A 25,161-nucleotide genomic window follows, 5' to 3' on the forward strand; every position below is an offset into this window, starting at 1 on the left:
CCCTGATGCCTGGAATGCTGTGGCCGAGACAGTGGCATAGCATGGGTTGCCAGCAACCGGGGCCACACGGTGGCGGTGGATGGGTGGGAAACAGATGGGAGTACATATCCACATCACCCAGGAGATCACAGCACAGATATAAGAAAAGAAGAGTCATTCTGTTGTCTAGAAAGGTCACTTCCTGGTTCACATGGAGAAGTTGTTCTCCATTGGAGCGTGTGCAGCCCTAACAATTTTACACCTGGGCAACCACTGCTGTGCCATGCTACGCCACTGGGCTGAGTAAATGCTCTGTGTGTTCTGGACAGCAACACATATCTGAGAGAGGGGGAGAGGCAGTGACATCCTCCCCCAGGCAGTGTTCTGACACCCGCCCATCCCCTGCACTGTGAGGTCTGGGATAGTGTCATGCAGTTGTAAAATATGTTAGAACTTATTTACTTGTCCCAATAAGGCCATTTATAAACATGGGGTATTAATTTATTTATTTTATCTTGATAGGTGCACAAATTTCTTTAACTGCTGGGTGAAGAAAGCCCTCTCAGTTTTGCAGCATCACCAATAAGACCACATTTTTGGCGACATTCTCAGAGGGGTCGGAAGGGGCACCACCAACTTCCCCTTCACAAACAAAGCATCTAGAACAGCACCACTTCATGATGTTGTGGCATTTCAACTAAGAGAAGGGGTAATGGGAAAGGAACATGGTGGCCTGGCTAGCCACTAACTGCAAGTGCTCTGTGGTTTTTAAGAATGGTTTTAAGAAATGATGCTGTCCACCCTCATCTTTACTGGTAAGCTCCTCTGCCTCCCCAAATTTTAAAACTTTCACCAGCCCAAAGGTTACTTTTTCTTCCCACTGTTGTCCACTCAAATCCCACTACAGTCAAACCTTGGTTCTCGAACAGCTCCATTTTTTTTTATGTTTTGGCTCCCAAACATCCAACACTGCTTCTGCTTGAGTGCAAGAAGCTCTTGCAACCAATAGGAAGCCACGCCTTGGTTGTCAAACAGATTACATTCGACAACCAAGGTTTGACTGTACCTCAGAAAGGCTCAACACAGCTCTAATTATTTTTTTAAGCTGTTGGCTTGACAGGCAAAATGAACTTTCTTTATCCATCTGAGTCTAAAGAAAACCATAAGCTGCTATAGGGGTTTTTGAATTGCAAATTACAAGTGCATTTGCATGGAAGGAAATTCCTTGTCATTTTTCACCAAGACTTGCTACAACTTGAAGGTAGCTATAGCTTCTCAAAACATTTGGCTAGCAAAAGGAAAAGGAAAAGGAAAGCCAAGCTGACACTACTAATTTAATTCCACTCCAAACCCAATTTCTTTCATTGAGTCTTGTTACACACTATATTTAATTTTGCCCATTGATGCGTAAAGAAAATACGTTTCGGGAATTTGCAAGGAAAACTCCGCACCTCAATCTGTAAATCTTTCTTCGGGGATTCTAAAAGAGCTCAAACTGACATGCTGCTTAGGCCTTTGTAAGTCTGACGTTGCCTAAAGAAACCATTTTCATTGATGCATTAGCACAAATAATTATCATGCCAGAATAATCTTTTCATATAATCTTTGTTATGGAGTAATAAGAAACAGGAGGAAGGCAGGCAGTTCAGGGGAAGAGGAAAGGGATATGTGGGTGACCCAGGACCCAACCTTGGAGAGGAAGCAATGCAATTTCAAATGTTTCACATACCCCAACCCAAATACTGGCTGCAGGAGGAGGGAAGGAAGGAGGCAACACATTGGAGACGTGTATCTCCCCCTTCCTCTCTAGGGCCATTGTATTGCTGGTGAATTTCAACGCAAGCTGGTCTTATCTGCACTGTCCAGAACCCACATATGGGTTGGAACTTGGTTATTCAGCCTCTTTCACACACATGGAATCATAGATTAGTAGAGTTGGAAGGGATCCCAAGGGCCATATAGTCCAGCTCTCTAAATGTTCCAACACAGTTCTCAACTAAGAGAGAGAATTTAACAATTATACAGTGGTATCTTGGGTTACAAACTTAATCCGTTCTGGAAGTCCGTTCTTAAACCAAGGTGTGCTTTCCCATAGCAGCGGGGGACTCAATTTACAAATGGAACACACTCGACAGGAAGCGGAACATGTTCTGCTTCCAAGGCAAAGTTCACAAACCAAAACACCTACTTCTAGGTTTGCAGCATTCTTAATCCAATTTGTTCATAAACTAAGCTGTTCTTAAACCAAGGTACCACTGTATTAAAATTGTGAAAGAAAAACATTTTAGAATTGCACAACTATGGACTCAAATGCACATTTCAATGCAGAAACAGATTGATTCCCTCTCCTCAGCCTTCCGCAAGCCAGCTCCTCTACTGTGTGGCAGAGTCCACTGGAAACCTGTTGCCCAGTCCCAAACTGCATTGAAATTGCATCACCAGCTGCTCCATCTCACCTTTAGTTGGGGAGGGGGGCAAGATGTTGAGAACAAAGGGGCTGAGTGAGGAAACTGGGAATGTAAGAGTGAAGGACCAGGAGGTGAAAGAAGCCTCCTCCCACCAACACTTTCCACCCCATTTGTTAAATATCACAGGCTATTAACTAGTTAGAAATACGTGTGGCTGCCACTGGGACTTCCATTCTCCTAACTGCTAAACCATGCAGAGAGTTGTTAGGAGACCGCTGTTCCCCTGACAGAGCTCATGTTTGCAGAATGGTTTAACAGTCAAACTCCCTTCTCGGGTGGGAACTCTGGGAATTGTAGCTCTGTGAAGGGAATAGGGACCTCCTAAGAACCCGCAGCAACCTTAACAACCTACAGCTCCCAAGATTCTTTGAGGGAAGCCATGACTGTTTAAAGCGGTATAGTACTTTTAAAAATGTATAGTCCGGATGGGCGTCACGGTGGGATGTAGGTATATGTGTAAGCTGCGCCATGCAACCTGTCCACCAAAAAGGGTGGGGGTAGATAATGGTGGGGAAGTTATATGGGCCTTTACACCTTATCTCATACTATTTCCTAGGTGGGATCAGGGTTAGGGGTAGGAAGGCTCATTTCTCCTTCCTACCGCTTATAGTGAATGTGAACCCATCTTTAAAATTCATTTGTTTGGCATTAAAAATGAAAGTCAAAAGAGCTACATTCTTAAGACTTAACTGTAGCCAAATGGTTAAAAAAAATCCCTCTCATGGCTAAGGTCAGAATTAGTAGAATTAATTTGACAGAGTTGCTTTGGGGTTTATCTGTACATGCTGAAAATGATATCTGAAAAGCACTTTAAGGCAAACCTCTTGAAAGATTTATGAATATTTCAGGGGAATGTTTTACACATTCTTTCAGTGCGGCCTGACAGATTATTTAAAAAAGAGAAAAATGTTGTAATCATTGCAGAAAATGTGCTCATGAAATACTTGACCTACCACTCCAATTTAATACAGTTCCAGCTCTGAATGGTGTGTAGGAGTGCTGCTTTTTATCCCAGTTTGATTCCTTTGTAATGATCACAAAAAAGATGATAGCTTGGAAAGTAAACAGGGATCCTTAATAAATGACTTCATTAAAAGAACAAAAAGGACAGTGATTTTTCAAACAAATGTACCTCTTTTTATATCTAAATGACAGTTATCTTCTGTATTAAAGTGATTTTGTCTCAGCCCAGTCTCCCACTGATCACACTAACACATTCTGATGTGTATTAAACCAGGCCAAAAATGTCCTTGATCATTTGTTACACTGCATAATTAGAGTTGTGCTCTGTGCTATACATCAGTGGAGCCCAGCAGCATCTGAACCATGTCCCAAAATGTTTACAATCTCTTTTATACACTGAATAAGACATATACTCAGCAGAGCTGCAGAGAAAATGTGCTATTTACTGGTATAATGAATGGGAAGTACACAATGCAAACTTGATGGGCTACTGTGAATAGACTCCACAGGGGAAAGCACACACACTGGTATTTAAGAAACTATTGCAAACAAGAGATTAATTAATCGCATTCAGGAAGAGGCTTGCATAAATAGAAAACCCAGAAATAAAACAGAACAAGGCCTAGATGCCAGAATGTACAATGTGCTGTATAGCATTTCAATTACTTTGTGTGATAAGCATCAAATGGGAGAGGACAAACTCAAAACTCACAACAACAGCATTCCCTTGGGACAATTCTTACACTGTGAAACTCTCAGATTAGATGCCTCCCAAATTAGATGATTGAAATCTGTAATCAGATCTCCTGTTTCTTTAAATGTTTGAAGGGAGAGAGAGAGAGAGAGACTGGGACCAAGACCAAGAAAATAAATACAGCTATGGAAGCAATGGGAAGGAAGATCTGTACCCCCACCACTTTCCTAGTGGAAAATTCTCCTCTTAAAGTTGTTATTTGCCCCTGCAGGGAACACCTACAAATATTTTCCTAACAGATCAAACAGCACCTTCAGGAAGTAAAAGTGATTTTCATCAGGAAAATGGTGGGTAGAGAAGAAAGACTAGCCACCTGCCCCAGTGGTCCCACAGTGGCTTTTAACAAGGAATTAAAGAGATGGTGATCCAATCACAGACCTCCATTGACTCATCTACTTTGGCCTTTAGCCTCACCCATTAAAACCAACCCATTAGCTAACACTTTAATGGATTAATCCAGTGGTTCCTAAACCTTTCTTTCGGGGACGCAGGTGGCGCTGTGGTCTAAACCACAGAGCCTAGGGCCTGCCGATCAGAAGGTTGGCAGTTTGAATCCCCGCGGAGTGAGCTCCCATTGCTCGGTCCCTGCTCCTGCCAACCTAGCAGTTCAAAAGCACGTAAAAGTGCAAGTAAATAGGTACCGCTCCGGCGGGAAGGTAAACGGCATTTCCGTGCGCTGCTCTGGTACGCCAGAAGCGGCTTAGTCTTGCTGGCCACATGACCTGGAAGCTGTACACCGGCTCCCTCGGCCAATAGAGCGAGATGAGCGCCGCAACCGCAGAGTCGTCCGCGACAGGACCTAATGGTCAGAGGTCCCTTTACCTTTACCTTTTAAACTTTTCTTTCCCACTTGAAAATTGCTGAGGATCTTGGCAGACAACTCACTGATTTTTCTGCCTGTTGCCTGTTGCACAGTGCTATATCCTGTATGATTTTTAATTTCATTTTTGCAGACATGCCATGAATGAAGGAACATGGTTTGGGAACCCCTGGACTGATCCATATCTTCATAAACCTTACAGCTTTAGACTTAAAAACAAACAAACAAACATAATAATTCGATGAATTTCATGCTACATTTTGAACCGACCTGGACACTGTGATAATCATCTGAAGCCCTTCTTCGTGTGCCTTCTCCACAAAAGGTCTGGATAGTGGCAATACTAGAGTGAGCCTTTTCTGTGGTGGCTCCCCACTTGTGTAATGCTCTCCCCAGGGAGGCTCACCTGGTACCTTCATTACATATCTTCAGGCACCAGGCAAAATTGTTTCTCTGTAATCAAGCCATGGGCTGATTAAAATTCTATGGACTTTAAAATGTGCTTATGGGAGAGGGAAATTTTTGTTTTATTATGTATTTTGTGTTCTCATTTTGTATTTTTATGTTGTGAACCGCACTGTGATCTTTGGATGAAGGGCACTATACAAACTTAGTAAATACTGTAATAATAAAAATACATATTGCTTTTCAGCAGAAGCATGTTGTTTCCTTACAACCTAAAAAAAACGTAAACCACAAAAGCAGATTTCAGTTTCTTTTGTTATATTTTATGTGTCAAAACACAGGTGCTGATACACAGGATGTAAAAAATCTTAAAGAATGTTCTGTGTACAGTATATGAGAAAGAAGTACAACATATTTCTCCTCCCCCCCCAAAAAAAATGTTTCTGAAGCTACATACATTTTACACTGAAATTCAGTAACTTGCCTCTCAAGTCATCATCTCTCCTTTAAGACCATAAATGTTTTGAGTCACCAAAAGCCTAGAATGTAAACTTCAAGGTACCCGGTGGATTATTGGAAAGAGATAGGCAGACATTAGAAGGGAGAATTAAAACAACAACAACAACATGATCCTTTCTTAATTTACTGCAGCCCTGGGGAAACTAAATTGTATGTTGACAGCTTCCATATGTGTTTTGTTGCTCTTTGGACCTACAATTCAATATAAAATGTGGTTTTAGCAGAAAATCAGCTACATTTCATTTAGAAATGATGCTTATGATACACAATATCATTTTTAAAAATGGATTCCAATGCCATGTGGCCTTTTGTACTTTTTCAGCATTATCGGGGGAGAAACATGAACTATAACAACCAGACATTTTCCCATAGATGAGATGTTCTCAATATATGGTTATTTCATACCACATATTTTCCTTTCCTGCTCCTAGTATAACAAAGGATTTATAGTTAAGAGCCACAATCCCAAAGGAAAGCCATACGGAATTTGTTTTAATTCAACAAGACTTAAGGACCAAAGCTCACAGCAAAAGTGATGGGGCTAAAATCTAAGCTACACAGACAATGTTGCAACTGGGAGAGGCTGTCCCTGGCTTTTGTCAACAGTATGAGACAAGCTAACCAGTGATCTGGGTGTGTGGTAAAGCCTACATTCAGAGCAGAGCACATGCCCGGTTTGCATACTAGATCATGTCAACCCACGTTTCTCTGTGACAAGACTGCAAAAACTAGCACCAAAAGCCCTCCAGCACCACATCAGATATATTTCAGTGGAATCTGCTTCTGTTTCCCTTATGCATGAATGGACACTTCAATTGCTTGAAATTTCATTTAAAAATTAGGTGAAACTCATGGAATGTTGTTGTTGTTTTTCCAAAGGCCCTTTCACAGGACCACTGTACCTGTGGTGGCTAGGGTTGCCAGACTCAATAGAGGACAGGACTTCTGTGCCTTTAATTGCCCTGCTCTCTTTTGAGTCTGGAAACCTTAAAGAGAAACCAGCAGACCCTTTGTTTAATTTCCAAGCAAAGGGTCTGCTGGTTTCTCTTTAAGGTTTCCAGACTCAAAAGAGAGCAGGGCAATTAAAGGCACAGAAGTCCTGTCCTCTATTGAGTCAGGCAACCCTAGTGGTGGCTCACAAAAATGCCTGTCTGGTTCAGCTTCTTGTCAGTTGCCCGGGGTCACTGGCCACAACAGGATCAAGCTATTTAATTATTGTTGCGTTGATATTTGTGTACAGGCATGGTCCTCACAATAAACGTTGTTGTTGTTGTTGTTGTATTTCCATAGGTGAGTTTTAATTACCTTTTCTGATCATGTTATAAAGCACAATTAACCTGCTCAGAGGTTTTTAAGCAGCAAGCACAGGCCCATTTGCTGTGTGCGTTGGGCCAAAGTCAACAGTACATTTTTTTTTCTTTACTGAGGTTTTCTTCTGTCTATTAATTTAATTTGAACCATCAGGATTTCCAATGGTAGCACCAAAACCAAAAATAGAGTTTTCAGTTTGTGTTCTGGCAATGCAATCATCTGACTCCTTTAGTAGCATCTATACTGATATATTATACTGACCTTATTCCTAGCTAGCCTATTGGAGTTTATTTGGGCTTTGAGCCATTACTTTTCTTTGTAATTGATTAATTAGGGTTGCCGTATTTCAATAAGTGAACTTTCTTTTTGGCAAAGAGAAGTTTTTGAGATTTTTTAAAGGAAATTCACCAAATTCTGCACTTCTGATATTTCAGTGATTTCCGCCCAGACACTGTTTCTGACGGCAGAATCCTGGCTATGTCCAGGAAACTCCAGACATATGGCAAACCTAAATTAATACTTAGATTGTACTGTATAGGCAAAGGGTCCCTGTTTACATGAATTCAGTCGCACTGCCATAATCCTGCACTACAAATAAATTGGAGTCCTTGGAGAGTTGAGAAAATCAAATGAAAAGATTCCAAGAGCTCTGGCAGGAATAATTTTTAGAAAGTTTTAAGTTGATAATAATAATAAGACAAATTCCGATAGCAATCCAGTTTTTAGAAATCCAGGACAAGGCCCTGTTTGGGTTTATTCTTCATCAGCTCTAGTTTCATAGTTTCAAGGTCAAAGCGTACCATTCAGTGCTATTATTCTATTTTTTAAAAAGAGGTGCTAGAGCTCACTATGAACGCCTCCCTTATAATGACAATGGTGCCCACCTGAGAGGTGCTAGAACTGATTGCAGTAGTCCAATCTCGCGCTTGGACTACTGCAATGCGCTCTACATGGGGCTACCTTTGAAGGTGACCCGGAAACTACAACTACTCCAGAATGCGGCAGCTAGAGTGGTGACTGGGAGCGGCTGCCGAGACCACATAACACTGGTCTTGAAAGATCTACATTGGCTCCCAGTACGTTTCCGAGCACAATTCAAAGTGTTGGTGCTGACCTTTAAAGCCCTAAATGGCCTCAGTCCAGTATACCTGAAGGAGCGTCTCCACCCCCATCATTTTGCCCGGACACTGAGGTCCAGCACCAAGGGCCTTCTGGCGGTTCCCTCGTTGCGAGAAGCCAAGTTGCAGGGAACTAGGCAGAGGGTCTTCTCAGTAGTGGCGCCCGCCCTGTGGAACGCCCTCCCATCAAATGTCAAAGAGAAAAACAACTACCAGACTTTTAGAAGACATCTGAAGGCAGCCCTGTTTAGGGAGGCTTTTAATGTTTAATCCATTATTGTATTTTATCTTTCTGTTGGAAGCCGCCCAGAGTGGCTGGGGAAACCCAGCCAGATGGGCAGGGTATAAATAATAAATTATTATTATTATTATTATTATTATTATTATTATTATTGAGTTCAGGCTTTAAAAAGCCGTGGTTGTACTGGTGAAAGAGTCACTGCATTTTTTCCGCTTTCTGCCTCCAAGACTACTGTAATCTCTTTTATCCAATATTATGTGCAATGAGCTGCTGGGTTAGAAAACAAAACTACCACCAGGGTGGGAAATCAGTCATTTTGTTTTCTCTCTATTTCCCATTTTTTTCAGCCTTAAGTTCAGTTCTCCAAGGTTCCACATCAGTTTATGATTTTTTTAAAAAAAAGTCTTCACAAAAGTTGATTAGCATTTTTTTCTGCATTTCTAATATACGCATTTTCCATCCAATTTTGTCATACAGATATATAGATTGCAACAATCTCCGATACTCTGTCTCCCTAACCCCAATGTCGAGGGTGTTCTCAAGTCATTTATTCTATGCATTGCCTCTTTAATTATATGTTTAATTTTTATTCCACCCTTTCGCCCAAAGGAGTCCAGGGTGGCAAATTGTAGGCAAATTTTAAACAATGCTTGCAGACCTTGCATAAGGAAGAAAAATAAATGCAGTATTTCCCCATGACCAGAAGAATCAGACCAGCTCCGGCTATTAAGAGCTCTGTGTGCATTTCTGGTATTCCCAATCAACCCTCCCTCCTTGCACATTGCAAGTTGCTCATGATCTGGACCAAGAGGAAGTGAGAGAGAAAGGTGCTGTTAAGCCCAGTAGGGTTTCCATGTCATGTGGCCATTGGACCTTCACATGGAAGATTGTAATAAAATCACAGGGCATGAGGGTATACAGTCCATAAACGTCATATAATTCGTGGACCTTCTGCAGCATAGATATCAATTCTGCCCAGGTAAATATAGTATAGTTCATAGGGGAGTCAGTAACTGGAAGCCCCAGTATAAAACCTGGCTTTCTAATAGTTGCAGTCTTCCCCATCCTCTGCCCCAAGAAAGAGAGCAAAGAGATCTGTGGAAGGAGGCCAGACTATAGAAATGAAACTTGCTAACTGGCTACTGTGCAGGAGTAGAGGTTCAAGGATAGGTCTTGTCCCTCCACCACCTCAGAGTGGCCACCCAACAAAATCAGTTGCTGGCTTGGGATCTAAATTATGCTACACATAATACCAGCTTCATAACACTGCTGTCAGTCATCACCAGAAACGTGCTGCTTTGGCACAGTAATACGTGATGCAAAGGATCTATATGGTCAGTCAGATTCCCACGTGGAGTCGCTATGGCATGAATTATGTTTACAGAGCCTTTCACACATTCTAAAATGTAGAGCATCCCACAAGTGCGTAAATGACAGGAAAACCACCAAAAAATGAAAGAAAAATATCTATTTTGGAATGAGGTATGTAAATGTAGCTTACCATCCATCATTTCTGCACAGAGCTGCAATCCTAAATTATTCTGCGGATTAATCACCCAGTGATTGCTGGTCACGGTGATGTCAAACACAAGCCAGCCAACGTCAAATGCTTGAGCCCGTCTTGTATCTAACAGAAACAGGTCTGCATCCCTAGTTTAGAAAATAAAGAGATAACATTTAGAAATTGAAAGTAAATTATGTCTTGGATTTAGACTTTGCTTCTGCCAGTAAAAAAAAACGTTTGTCCTGGCGTTGCAACAGCAATGCAGAAAATGGGTGCATGACATCACTGACATTTCTATCGGAAATAAAGGCTGTGGTCCACAAACCAAAGGACTTCAATCTTAGTTGTCATCAGTGATTCATAAACACTCTTCATTTTTCTTAAGGGAAAACTTTTCTGTATTGTGTCTCTTAGCTCTGCTCCGCTAGTTCCATGTAATATATATGCAACAAAGAATTCCAGTGTGTTCAGGAAACATCTATCTTTGATCAAGCAGAGGCTTCCATCTGTGAAATGGAGGCAATTTTCTCACTCCTTCTGCATTTCCGCACATGTCCCCTCCCCTCATCAGTTCCATGATTGTTAGGGGACCCATCAGAACCATATGCAGGTGGAGGGATGAATCAATCAAACTTGCCTCCTCCCCTGTTACACTGCTGGAAACCTCTGCTGGATCAAAGAGCCTTCTGTTGGTGTGCAAAGGATGTCATTGGACACAACCCATAGAAAATAACAGAAAAACCCTGCACTCGTCAGGCTTTTGAACATGCCTATGGTATTTTGAATGGAGTTTTCCCCCCTCTCCCCGTGATTATTAGGAGAAAAGTTATATATTTATTTGGTTTACTGTGGGGTCCAATGAAAACCACACTGAAAATGAGGTCAATTAATCTACTGTAGAGAGGACTTGTAGAGGTTAGAGCCTCAACAGCAAAACCTTTTCCAAACTCGGTTTAGATGTTTTAGCTCTATAGCTCACAGATATTTCTGGAAACACCAAACTTAAAGATCATCACTTTGCCCACTTCTTACTAATGGAATATTTGCATTAAAAATTACTTATGGTGAGGAGCGTGATGTGGCAAATCTAATCTTAAAAGTTCATTCATGGCTTAATATGCCCAACAAGCTATTCCACTCACACACAAAAGTCTTATACAGTGTATAGATTAAGAAAGTAAATGTAGCTCTTGGTTCTGTAAAAATAAATAAGAGTTGAGCCATATAGTATATCCCTTGTTGCAGTTAAATTAAACTTGGCTTGTCGTATTCATATTTCAGGGCAATGTGTGTTTTTCAAAACTAGCCATTTAAATTGTGCATGTAATTCCTACATTTGCTCATCCATAACGGTTAACTTAACTAATCATTTACATGATGAAATTGGAAAATTGGATACCTGTGAATTTTCCTTCTGGCACCCTCCCTGGGCAGCAGTACAACAGATGGGTTGTTCAAGCTTCCAACCACTAGGAGAAAAAGACTCCAGGTAGAGGCTGAAAACAGACATGCTGGTATTAGGAACCACGGCTCTGTTTTGAATCCAGATCTATATAACCTATTTTTCCAAACTTGCCAGGCTGTGTGGGTATGATGTAAAAGGCACTTGCTGGGCTCACATGGACTTTGTCCAGGGCTTAAATGAAACTACTGTACACACTGTGCAGAGGTACAAAAGAATAAGTGTTAAGAGCTGGGTTGAACTTTCCCCTCCATACTTCACAGAAAGCCTAGCATCCCCTTCTAAAGGGCAAATGAAATGCCATAGCACCGGCTTCTGTTTATTCCTACGATTATGCACAGAAGCTTTAAGTTCTGGGCATACACCCCTGGGAGAAAAAATGCAAAGTTCTATGGTGATTTAGGGCTAATTTTTTAATGAGGTGAGAAACCTGTGCTTGGGCTATACCACCTCAGGCTGCAGATTGGAGCCTCCTCCTCATAAACACCTAGCTTCTCAAGCTTCTAGCCTAGCCATCCTATAAACATGCTTGTTTTCTAAGTGCAGGGAGCGTTTGTGTGAAGCATTAAATAATGTGTGCCCTCCTTCAACTGCTGTTGGAAGCGGTACAGTTCAGTTACCACCTCAGTGAGGGTTCAAGTTCCACATGCCACAATCTCCTGGTTTATTTTATGTACGCATGTATTTTTACTTGATTTCTGGCTGCACAGGATGAAGAGTGCTTAGTCCTTTCTCATGCATAGTCATTTCTGGAGGTAGTTTTAGTGATCAGACTCACCCTTCCAAAGTTGTATTGCCATCCATGCGGTGGGGATGGATCATTTGGGGTACATGCATTCACATGCATGCGCGCGCACACACACACACAAACAAACAAACACACACACTTGGGAAAGCATAGCTCAATTTATTCTTCACCTACTGCTAGTTTGGGAACTGGTGTCCACACAAGGTTAGCCATGATCCATATCTATCCTGTAGTGTCCTGTGGAATGACCTAGAGTAGCTGTGTTTTAAGCCAGTAATGTATACACATCCCATGTTGCGGGTAATTGTGATTTTTAGAAGGGCATGTGAGGAAAGAGATACCCCTTCCTCCAGTGCCACTCCTGGAATAAAATTTGCCACTCCCAACAAACATGTTGAGTTACTGACCCCAACATACTACAACAAATATGAAAATGCTGAGGAGAATCATAACAAGCTGAGGAAAAGACTATTTCATTAATGTGAAAACACTGCCATGATCCAAGAAATGCCAGTGATAGGTGGGATGGAAATCTGTCCAGGTAAGGGATCTTAAAGGAAAATTCACAGGTAATACCTTTTTAAAAAAAATTCTATTCATAAGTACCTTTACTATTCCAGATGAACATGAGAATGGCATGGCCCCTTGGCAGACAAGAGTCAGAGTGTGACTTACAGAGCAGAACTGAATATTTATGTTGAGTCAATGATGTTGACAGTTCCAGTTAATATGGTAAGTAATGCTCAGATATGTTGTGAATAGGTTGCATACCCACGGTACCCATAAGCAGGATTCTGTAAGCAGAAGTTTCCCGAGATAGTTTGCACCAGCAGGGATCAAAATGTGACAAATGTGTTATCTGATTTGCCTTTGAGTCAAATTGCCAGCAGCTATCTCCTAGCAATGAAACGAGCCTTGTCAGTGGTTTACGTTGAAATGATGCCAGGTCATGATCTAGGGTCCTGATGTCTTACAGAGGTCGGTCACATACCACTATGAAATTCTAAAGCAAAACATGATTCAGGAGGAAAGGGCAACCTGTAATTTCCACCCTGGTTTAATTGCCTCATGCAGTACAATCCTATGTATGTTTAGTTAGAATTAAGTCCCACTGTGTTCAGTGGAATGTAATCCCTAGTTTGTGTGCTTAGGATTTAAGGAATGGAAGTATTCCTCTGCTGGAATGTGTGCAGATAAATAAACACAACTGAAATTCTGACACTTAGGCTGCAATTCTATCCACACCTACCTGTGAGTAAGCACAGTAGAACTTGCACTGGAGTAAACATAAATAGTAGGGACAGGGAATGAATTTGATTTGGTTTGCACTGAAAGGCAAACCTACCTAATTTTCACTTTCTGAAACCATACAGAAACTGAAATATAGCCAATGCTCTAAATCAGGCATCCCCAAACTGTGGCCCTCCAGATGTTTTGGCCTACAATTCCCATGATCCCTAGCTAAGAGGACCAGTGGTCAGGGATGATGAGAATTGTAGTCCGAAACATCTGGAGGGCCGAAGTTTGGGGATTTCCTGCTCTAAATTCACACTTCTCTGAATTTTGCAATGCATTTCTCCAGCCGAATAATGTGTCTTTAATAAAGCATGGATAAAAATGCATATAGTGGTCAAAACAGCATATAAAATGAATTTTGTTAGATAAAATGACAAAAAATGTGTATATTATATTAGGCAAAATTACATATAAAATGAGGGGAGAGGTTCACCATAAGCCATGGTTTAGATGGTATGCTAAACCAAACCTTGGCTTGGATCAGTGCATTGCAGGAGCAAAAATAGCCACTGGGCTCCCTGCTTATCAGTAAATGTTGTGTTTGAGATAATTAAAAGCAAATCATTAGACAACAAATTTCAAGAACGTAGTAGCCAAATGAGGAATAGTGTCTTTGTAAGTTTGGGGGTGGGGTGGGGTGGGCAGCCAATGGTGATTATCTGAACAACCCAAATCAATACAGGTCAGGGCATACATCCTAGTGAGATGGAATGTGCTACCCTCAGCAACACTCCAGGGGAGATTCCAGAAAATACAACTCTCAAAAAGACTAATGCCCCTTTGGACAGAATCATACAGATAGAATCAGTTGTGTGTGTTCTTTTGCATTGCCCCTGGTATCAGACAATTTGATCTACAGTAAGTTCATTAATCAGTTGATTTTTAGCAGGGAGTGGCAGTCAGGTGAATGTAAGGTAGTCTTCCTAACATTTACCCAGGATGGGGCTAAGATGGAGATAGTAGCTAGGTTTCTGAAACGCGCAATGTGGATTTGTGAATGTTATGCAACAGTATTTTAAGTTTTAGATGCGGATTTTGCTGAGTGATTTTATTGTACTGAACGCTTTGAAACTTTATCTATATGCCAATAAAGGTTTGAGATTGAAGGGGGGGAAGCCACACTCCTCTTCAGGAGCTCACACATTCTGGAGGTCCTCATAAGCCATAGTTTGGCTTTCCATGTCATCTGAAGCAGGTCACTGCCTCACTTGCACACATCCCAGGCACATAGGAAAGAGATTCAGCTCTCTTGTTGCTGCAAATGGAAAAATAATTTGAAAAAGAAGGCACCTATTTGGATACTCCTTGATTATCTGATAAATGCTAATCTTGATGGTTTCATTTTCAAATCGACTGTAACTTCGATCCTTATAAATCCGGAATTCAGCTGCCGTCACTGCCTCTCCCAGAGGGATCTGAGTCAAGTCAAATCGAAATTCTTTGTAATGCCTTCGTTGGTGGGAAAAGTCCTTGTCCCTTTCAACTGTGAAAATAAAAAAGGAAAGGGTAAAAATATATATATACCCCATAGTTAATTCAGGATTCATTGTACATTCTTTAAAACAAACAACGGGGGCAACGGGGAATTAGACTAAAGTCAAACCACAACTCCTGAGTTATACAAGTCAAGTGTCATTAGGTCAAAGAGGAAAGCCCATGGTGATTGCATTCAACATTTCAGAAGGCAGAAAGCTAAAGGGAGATTGAGAAATATGACAAAAATATATGGCCTTAAAATGTGGGGAAGATAAAAGTTACCGAAGAACTAAGGCATTGGTCTGGTTTTGCTCTGTATACATGTAGGAATTATTTTACTGATTATCTTGGTGTGTATTACTGAAGGCAGAACTTGAGAATGAAGAAAAGAAGAAGCCGGCTAAGTCATAATTCTATAACAGGGCAAAAGACTAATTTACACCCAGATGTGCATTTGCGTTGACTGTGTTATAGAAATCTGCTCTCATGGGGGTTTGCTTGGCTGGTCCAGGATGCCTGACTCCAGATAAGCAAAGCAATCCAAAGGGTATGAAGCCAGTGGAACTTAATGCTGGTTTTAAGTTAAACTGGTGTAAGTTCCTCCTATTCCAGAGTCCATTCAGAAGTGTGACTACTCCCACCCATAGGTGCCAACTCCCAGATTGAAAAATCCGGGATCAGAAGTCGTGCTGCGACCGGACGTCGTGCTGCGGCCATTTTGGAACTGGGCAGAGCAGCACCAGAAGTTGCTTCTACACATGCCCTGCCCATTTCCAAAATGGCCGCAGCGCCAGGAATTGCTTCTGTGCATGTCCAGAGACTCCAGACATGCGCAGAAGGAGCCTCCCCAGGCCAGTAAGAATCCGGGGGATTTACGGGGTTTTTTGAAATCCGGACTGCTAGTGGGAAACGGCTGGAAAAATGGGGGTTTCCCGGGGAATACGGGAGACTTGGCAGCTATGCTCCCACCTGAGCTAACCCAAGCCTGGTAAAAGGGAAACAAACCTTTAAAACAGATTTTTATTGTACCCTCTTTTTACCAACATATATTTCACCAGGTTCCCAGGTCATGTGACTGAAATGAAAGAGGTTTGGAATAGGTGTAAGACTCTTCTTGTCCCATCCCTGCCATGTCACTGGAATGCTTTTGGGGGAACTTACACCAGAGTAGGTTCCACCAGCTGAGCTCCAACTGAGCCAGCATAGCTTCGGCTAAAGCAGGTTGAGTGACTTACATTGGCATAGCCCAGCTGATTGCTGGCTCAGCTGGGAAAGCCAAAGTTCTGCCTATTCCAAACTTGCTCATCCTGGTGGATCTTGGGATTTGGGCTGGGCTGTTAAGTTTAATTAAAGACACACTTGGAAGACAAAAGGAACTAATGCACACAACACTATGTTTAGCAGTAAGATCACACACGCCCCAAGCAGAAACACCTTCAAATGTCTTCCTAATACTCTTTAATAATTTAAAAAAAACACTCCTTGATGTTTTTGTTTATTTTGTCATTACTATGCACGTCAGGCAACAATATTGACTTTATGCTGTTCAGAATAGGACCATACAGTAATAGGGCACTTGGGTTGACATATTTTTAAAAGGGTTTGCTTTTATTGCTAACAAGGGACTTCAACAGACACGTATAAACAGGTCATCCTGCTGTCATAAGATAGGGAATGTGAGAGAAAAGAAGCAGGACACACCTGATTTGGGAACTCTATCTCAGGCTGCGAAAAAATGTACCGAGATAAACTTGCCCTCCTTACAAAGACGCAACCATACTTAAATGCCTCTTAAGAAGCTGCAGAACTGTCCTAGTGAAATTAAAACATTACATTAGCACTGAAATGCTTTTCAATGTGTTCAAGGAGACGGAGCACATCATATTTTATGAGTAAAGCTGGTGCCAAGTCCTTTTGTTGGTCTTTCAGTATTGCATATTGGTTCCAACAACAAATACAGCAGAATTCTCAATATTTGGGGGGATATGTGCTGTTCAAAGGGAAGCCTCCTGGTGTGGCAATCAATCCTTGATTCTTTTCAAGTTTTCAGGGGACGTCAGGGAGAGATAACCATGTTCAGACAAATTCAGCGGAGCCCGAGTCAGGTGCTCCCTTCTCCTTAACCCTGTTCAGGTATTAGAGCTGAACAGGAACTATTAACATGAGTAGGAGGCACAGAGCTTCGTGTGCCAGCCTCACCCACAAAGTTTTTGTGCGTGAGTCCTGCCCTATGTTTTCAACCTTCCTATATCTTGAGCTGGGAAGGAAGGAAGGAGTTTGGATTTGATATCCCGCTTTATCACTACCCGAAGGAGTCTCAAAGTGGCTAACTTTCTCCTTTCCCTTCTTCCCCCACAACAAACACTCTGTGAGGTGAGTGGGGCTGAGAGACCTCAGAGAAGTGTGACTAGCCCAAGGTCACCCAGCAGCTGCATGTGGAGGAGCAGAGACGCGAACCCGGTTCCCCAGATTACGAGTCTCCCGCTCTTAACCACTACACCACACTGGTAGGGCTGAAGAACTCTGAGAAAGCCCGCTTCCCAATCACTCAGATTTCCTACTTGCGTTCAACTGAAAGAAGAAGCCCCCTTCAGATCTTCCCTGTTCAACACATGAATGTGTGGGACTGACCAGGCAGGGGGTGTGGGTGTTGGGAGTGGTGTGCAGAGCTACCTGCCTCCCATTCATATGAATATTTCCTGTTCAAATGATGCCTTGTGATGACAGAATGGGGAAGGAGGCAGATGGGAACGATAGGTTCCCTTCTATTTATTTTATTTCAGTCAACAAAATTCAAATGCCACTTACTAGAAGAAAAGGCCTCTAAGCAGGTATACTAGAGTCTCAAATATTCACTTAAAATGCCAATAAAACAAACAAACATGAAAAACAAGTTACTTGGGGGAAATTAAAGTAGAAAAGAAAACAAGGAATTTTAAAACACTTAAAAGCTTTAGAAGACATTTGAAGGCAGCCCTGTATAGAGAAGCTTTTATTGTGTCATGTATGCTGCTATATATGTTTTTTTAATAAAAAAATCTGAAAGTGCAATTGTGAGCAAGACATGAAATTAATTCACATGCATAATAGCTCTAACACTTTACAAATGTCCCCTGCTTTATGTTAGGACAGCTTTATATGACTCTTAAATCTATTAAATATTATGTGATGGAGGGTGGCTGAACCCGACTCACTATATTCTCTGTAGAAGCAGAAAAGTAAACCAGTCTGTACCAACCACCTCTGGGTGACGGAGGTTACTGTAAGCTGACACAGAACAAAGTGCACATGTTTACATCTTGAACCCAATGAAATGATAGTTTATCTTCAGTGAATACTTTTGGTTATCTGACAAGCTCAGGTCAAAGGTCTCAAGAGTTTCCTCTTGAAATTACTGAGTGCTCTTTCTGATGAATGATAATTAAAAGCAGAGTCTGGAGATATCAAATGTGGGTAGGTGACAGATAAGTCTCAGATAAATACAAGGACTCTGGTTCCTACACACTCAAAGGGCAGAGGCCCCAGGAATTAGCTATTGTGTTACTGGGAACAGACAGAAACATCAAACAGCTCTCTGTCCCTTTCTCTATCTCCCACCTTCAACCTGCTCTCACCCACACTCTTGGGTTCTTCTTCAGGAATCCTAAGTGATGCAAGAGAAAGAATGAACTTCCACAAAGTAGAAAAGGGAATTAGAACAGAATGAAGGACTACATGTATTATTATTTTTCTCAGGCACTTTAAATCAAAAATATATGAGCTGTGATTGCTTGAATATATTATGCACCGTGCTGCCAATATTTAAACTCATTGAATTACGAAGCTAAGAAAGGAGCAAGAGGCCACCAAATCTAATCCCTTGTCCAAGGTGGAAGTATTCACATTTTGGCCCCCTAGGAATAACCCACATACCGGTAATCCAAGCCATAAACTTGGGGCTGTGTGTGTGCCACAATCCTATAACAGCCTTGCCTCCAGCTGCAGGTGGTTCTAGTGTGGGTCAGCCAGAGTCCATAGGGGTCAGTTTCCTGATCTGCCACAAGAGAGGTTCCGTTTACATGCCCCTCCACCTGCCAGCAAGACAATTTGGCTGCAACCTGGCTCAGTTGAACGTGGATTACTCTAAAAGCAAAGCCACACACAGTTCCAGAAATGCAGCACCAAGAGCTAAGAATGTTGAACGAATCATACCGAATTGTCAGAGCTAGGACAAATGGTAAAAATGTGATCTCCATTCTCATTCTGATCAGACCACAACTTCTAAAATGCATGTATGTAGGAATCAGTGTCTGATGGTCAGCTTGTTTTTGTTCACATCCCTATGCTCCGAACAGAAATTAGAAACAAACATGACAATTGATAACTGGCTCAAAAAGACTTTACATGTTGCACAACTTATCATCTGTGTGTACTATGGGGAACTGAGGACTTGAGGACTATGTAGGTATTTGATGGGACCTTCATAACGTATCTTAATAATCACCCTCTCTCAAAATACTGCCCACAAAGTTTGGATTCATCTGGAAGTAGCTTTAAGTAGTATTTTTCCCTAGTTTTGCACACCTATTACTTTCCTTGCCCTCATAGTCAACTGATGGCCCATTTGTCCTGTGATTTCTAGCCAGGGGTACAAGATTGGGGTGGGTGTGGGTTGTCTGGTAAAACCTGTGCTTTACTGCTGAACTGGAACAAACATCATTTGGGTTTTCTGTGGATTGACATTTGTTTCACTTCAGCAATAAACTGTGGGTCTTCTTGGAGAAAGCAGCAAAACAAACAAACAACCAAACAAAAATCCTATTGGTCCCTAACTAGAAACTATAATTGTCTGCTCCATAACAGCAAACAAGCACAGCAATATTTGTTCCTACACACACACACACACACACCACACTTTCAAGCAGCTGCATGTCACATGGCTGGCAGGCAGCAAAATGAGCAACAGATTATTATCACGATTTCAGTTCCCACCCCACACATGTACATTTTTTTAAAAGAGTAGCTGCCTATCTACTGTTCCATGACAGGCAGCAAAACAAATAGAGCAGAAAATGGGTGGATCCTGAACTACTTCCTCCACTGTTATACAAACGCACACAGTTCCCCCTGAAACTCCCCCATGCTCAGAGCTGCTACCTGCTTCTTCTTCCACAAGGCCCGTGGGCAGCAAATCAAAGAGAAGACAAACAGCCCATGCCACTTAATCCCAATCCCCTTTTTGAAAAGCTCCTCAGTGGACAAAAACGCTTCCCCTCCTTTTCAATAAGCCCTTCCGTGGCTTATTGAAGCAATGCAAAGAGAAGGCAAACATGCACAGGACATCTTTAGCTCCCTGCTTTTCAGAAAGCCCTGCCATGGGCAGCCAAAGGAGAGGAGGTGGAATGGCCTCAGCACTTCCCACACCCTGATACCCGCCCTAAACCCAAAGAGGTGGCACCCATCCATCATCTCCTCTCCTCTCCATCTTTGTCCCAAGACAACTGCTCAGACAAATCCTTCCCTCCAGAAAGGAGTGGAGGAATCAGCATCATAGCCCACTGGAGTTGTAAGAGGGTGGATCTTCTTTCCATCTCCATCAAGGGTTCTGTGCTGCAGAGCCCAAAGAAGCATTATACTCATCCCTCTGCTTGTGTTGGGTTCGTTGCCCCCAGCTTAGAAGGTTGCCTGAACATTATGTTTCCTAACTTTCTTTCTAGAAGAACTAGAAGAACTATTTTTTTCCCCTTTAAATGAAAGCTTGAAAGTCTGGGGTCCCTGATGGCACAGGCTCTGGTGAAATTACTCCACTTATACAATTAAAAATCCAAGCTGTTAGAACCCAAGGGATTCCTATTGCCCAGTGTCCAAACCACGCACTTATCAATCACAGCTCTGATTTCACTCATTGGCTAGAAACACTGAAAGGCAGGAGCAGCCAGGCTGGCTCATTTAACAGAAATTGCTTAGAAGGGTACCTGTGCATTGTGCGCCATAATTTTCTTTCTAGAAGGGCAAGAGATGTACTTAAAAAAAGAAAGAAAGCTCAGAATCTGGCACCCCTGTTTCAATCAAGGCCTTTGCAGGCAAAGCGCTGGCAACCCCATCCTAATGGAGCAGGTTCCAGGGACTTTAATCAGAGAATAGGAGAAATGAAGAGTAGAAACAGTGCAACAAACTAAAATACTAGAATTCAACCATGGTAAATCATTGTAGCCAAAGGTATCTTCTCAATGAGGAATGTATACTGCTGCCAGATGCAGAAAGCCCTAATTTTGCACATAATGTGAATATCTATAAATCCCCCAGTACAGACTCCAACTAGCATATGATTTAGGCCTGTACTTTTGTAAACCCTCTAACCCTAAACCTGCCTTTATTAAAGAGTGCTCTCGGTGTCTTTCCTTTACTTTTCGCAATTTTTAAAGCCCCCATTTAAAATCACCCATGTGAAAACAACAACGTATTTCAATTAAGGAAACCATACCACCCCATAAAGCAATGTTTCGATGAAAAGTTAATTTGTAAACATGTGTTATTCATTTCATTTATAATTTCCTTTTACTTTCCAAATCATATGTAGCTGTTTTGCAAGTCAAAACAAGCGCTACGTTGCAGCTGCCTCCCTAATTATTAAACTCTGGAAGGCATTACAGTTGTTGATTTTAGGTGGGGGAAATGACACCTTGTCTTTCCTTACGCTAGTCTGATCCTTACCAGTATCAGAACGTTTAAAATGAATGAATGAATTGGCATGATAAGATGTCTGGAAACCAGAAATCAAGGAAAATATTAGTACTGTAACATAGAGACTACAAAGCTAGATATTTATAGATACAGTATTTCTTAGAGTCTGCTGAACTCTGTCTATATTATGACGTTATGTGTCTCAAGATCAAAAAGCATCCATATCGCAGAATCATACAGCATTAGTCAGTGGTTCCTAAACTTTTCTCCCCATGGACCACTTAAATGCTTTTATCATTTTTACAGACATGCCACAGAAGCTTGCAAACCACTTGGTGGTCCATGGACCACAATTTGGGGATCTTTGCCCTAGAGTACTAATCTACAAGCTCTCAAGTGCTCCCAATATGGGCTACCCAACATTGGAGCCCTCCTGATGTTGTTGGCCTACAACTTCTATCAATCACTATGGCCAGAGATAAGCAACAGCAGGAGTTGCAGTCCAAGAATCGTTGAAGACCACCCTACTGGTTCCATCTGTTCTAGAATGTAGCTGACCCATAGCAATACAGCAGTGTGCTTTATTTCAGAATATTTCACATTCATAACATTTGACAGAGGAGACCCCACCACTCCCATGGCTGGCTTGGGTTTCATTTTCATTTTTCATTTGACTACAGTACTTTGCTCTGTATGATACAAGCACAAAGAATTTTTTTTGACCTCCTAGATGAGTAATCCTAGACTACCCTAACACCTGTCTACTCTGCATATGTTCCTGTGTATGGTGATCTGCAAAAAAAGGAGGTGTCTTAGTAACCCCCTCACCATCCTCCAGACCAGGCATAGGCAACCTTGGCTCTCCAGATGTTTTGGAACTACAACTCCCATGATCCCTAGCTAACAGGGCCAGTGGTCAGGGATCATGGGAGTTGTAGTTCCAAAACATCTGGCGAGCCAAGGTTGCTTGCTCCAGACCCTCCAAGTGTCCCTATTTTCGAGGAACAGTCCTGGATTTACAGAAGCCATCCCAATTTCTAATTTGATCTCAGAACACCCCACTTTTCCTTAGGATGTCCCTATTTTCATCAGAGAATGTTGGAGGGTGTGGAGTTATCAACCTCCCAAGCCAAGGAGATAAGTAATTATACAATCTTTAAAAGACATCTAAGGGAAGTTTTTAAATGTTTAATGTTTTGTGTTTTCATATATGTTAGAAGCTGCCCAGAGTGGCTTGGGCAACCCAGGCAGATGGGCGGGGTATTATTATTATTATTATTAAATAGGACATCCCTATTTTCATCAGAGAAATGTTGAAGGGTATGCATCCTCTAGACCAGGAAGTACTGTAAAATGATTCACCCTGTTACGTGTAACAGGATTAGCAATCACATTGTAGGTTCTTAAAATACTTAAATAGTTGTTGTGGAGTGGAGTGTCCTCAGGAATGAAGCAAGAGAGGGAAAAGGTTTAATCTCAGCAGGACAGAGTGAGATTTTTAAATCAATACTGCAGAGCTTAAACCTTGCTTCCCTGGGTGCTGTGCCTCCAAGGACATTCACCTTCATCTGATGCACCTCTTTCCTTCCTGATTGCTACCGGTACTCACATTAATATCACCTGTAGTTTCTTCTTATAATTCTTCCCAGTCAGAAGAATTCAGCTTTCCTTATGTTAATCTTAAATTAGGGGCCTTTCGCAAAGCATTGCTGTGCTCTGGGGTGGGAATGCATTTGAGGGTGTAATTCTGGATCACACTCTGTCACAGAACCCAGATCTGTCAAAACTTCAATTCTCAGAAGATAGGCCAGTTTTCAGACTAATCCCACTTGCTCCTGAAATCTGAGGGGTCATGTTAGCTTTGTCCTGTTCTGTTTCTCCATAAAAAATAAAAGGAAACAGCACTTGCAATTATTATAAGCATTTCAGGTGCTGATTTGCCAGATCTTAGCAACATACTTCCAAGACAGATCAGCTCATTTTCCAACTTTGGAAGAACACTTACTTCACAAATTTAAATAGATCTAAAAACATTAGCTAGATAGTTCAGACCTCAAGTCTTGCAGCCAGATCTTGCCAGTCCTTAGACCTGAATTGCTGTGGGATCCGAGTCAATTTTACATTTGAAATTTAATTAAAATAAAAGCCTTTAGATCACAAACTAGTTCCCTAGGTCATAAATACGCAAAGTATGGTACACTCAGGCTGTAATACCAATTCCCCTCTCTCAAAACAGAGAGCCCTGTAAAAAATGACGCTAACACTACCTTTTCAGTAAGAAAAACTTAGAGAAATTAATATCATTCAGGTATGGATCGGAATACACTAAAGCTCCTGTTTCAAGTTGGGAAGTCAAATTTTCCACATTTACTTCATGTCCTGTTAGGGAGCCAGCTTCTGCTATACTGTTCCTGATTAGTAAAAGGGGAAGGTGAGTCTATAATTGCCTATAAGTCAAATAAATTATTCAGCCTGCTAAGGTTGAAAAATAAGAGGAAAATCAAGTTCACATTATTTTGCTTTGGTTACAGTCTTCTGTTTTCTACTTGACTTTACTTTTGTTCAGTAGCAAAAAGAGACCCATTAATAGCAGAGTCTTCAAAAACCTACAAGTGAGCATGTCAGTTCAAATCAACCCGGAGATTAGTGAAATACAAATACACACACACACACACACACACACACACACACACACAAATCTGCTTGACACCCCCCACCCAGATACAATGAAGGCTCAGAAATCTTCACTGCTATTGAATTTGTCAGGTTCTTTGCAAAGCACTGATTCCAATAATACTCATAACTCATTTTCCTTGAATTTTTTCATAGCCAAGGTCTGCTCCTACTTATGCACTACCTCACCAGAGCATTTGACTTCCATTCAGCTAGAAAAAAAACCAGTCATACGATTTCTGAATCTGAAAATTTGTGTGGACCATTTGTGAAAAGACTATAGCTCAGTGGCTGAGCATCTGCACAAGGTCCCAGGTTCAATCCCTGGGAGTTATGCACAAGGCTGGAAGAGAAATTTTGAAACTCTGGAGCGCCACTGCTACGTAGTCAAGATCATTGAACCAATGATCTGACTCTGAATAAGGCGCCTTCCAGTGATCCAGTGTTCATTGGTTTTGAAGCTAATAGAATATGTCAGGGCGTGTTAAGAAGAAAACAGCCAAGGCCAACAAGTTAGGCAAGGATGGACACATTAATTTTAAGAAGCACTTCTTGTTCTCAAGGACTTTTGCCTCCTTCAGAAGGTCAACATAAAACAGAGATGGGAAACCCAAGGCTGGATTAACCATTAAGCACATGCTTAGGGTAAGGGAAGGGGGCACCACCAAAATTTTCCACCACCAGATTTACCATGTGCCATTTGGTGCAGCTGAACAAAAATAAATATTTATACAAATATACAAAAATAAACATTTTCTATC

At 41.6% G+C, this 25,161-nt stretch overlaps 1 protein-coding gene across 2 annotated transcripts in view; it reads right to left on the reverse strand.

The window, feature by feature from the left end:
- BMP5 (bone morphogenetic protein 5) overlaps window positions 1-25,161 on the reverse strand; it is a 54,562-nt gene that overhangs the window by 15,696 nt on the left and 13,705 nt on the right. For both annotated transcript variants that reach the window (XM_035109772.3, XM_035109771.3), the window contains 2 exons: window positions 14,879-15,071; window positions 10,080-10,228 (listed from right to left, as the gene is read on the reverse strand). In XM_035109772.3, the coding sequence (XP_034965663.1) occupies window positions 10,080-10,228; window positions 14,879-15,071 (342 nt within the window). The remainder of the gene's footprint in view (window positions 1-10,079; window positions 10,229-14,878; window positions 15,072-25,161) is intronic.

Source organism: Zootoca vivipara, chromosome 3 (genome assembly GCF_965207765.1).
Source record: "Zootoca vivipara chromosome 3, rZooViv2.hap1.1, whole genome shotgun sequence".
In the NCBI taxonomy this organism is placed as follows: Eukaryota; Metazoa; Chordata; class Lepidosauria; order Squamata; family Lacertidae; genus Zootoca; species Zootoca vivipara.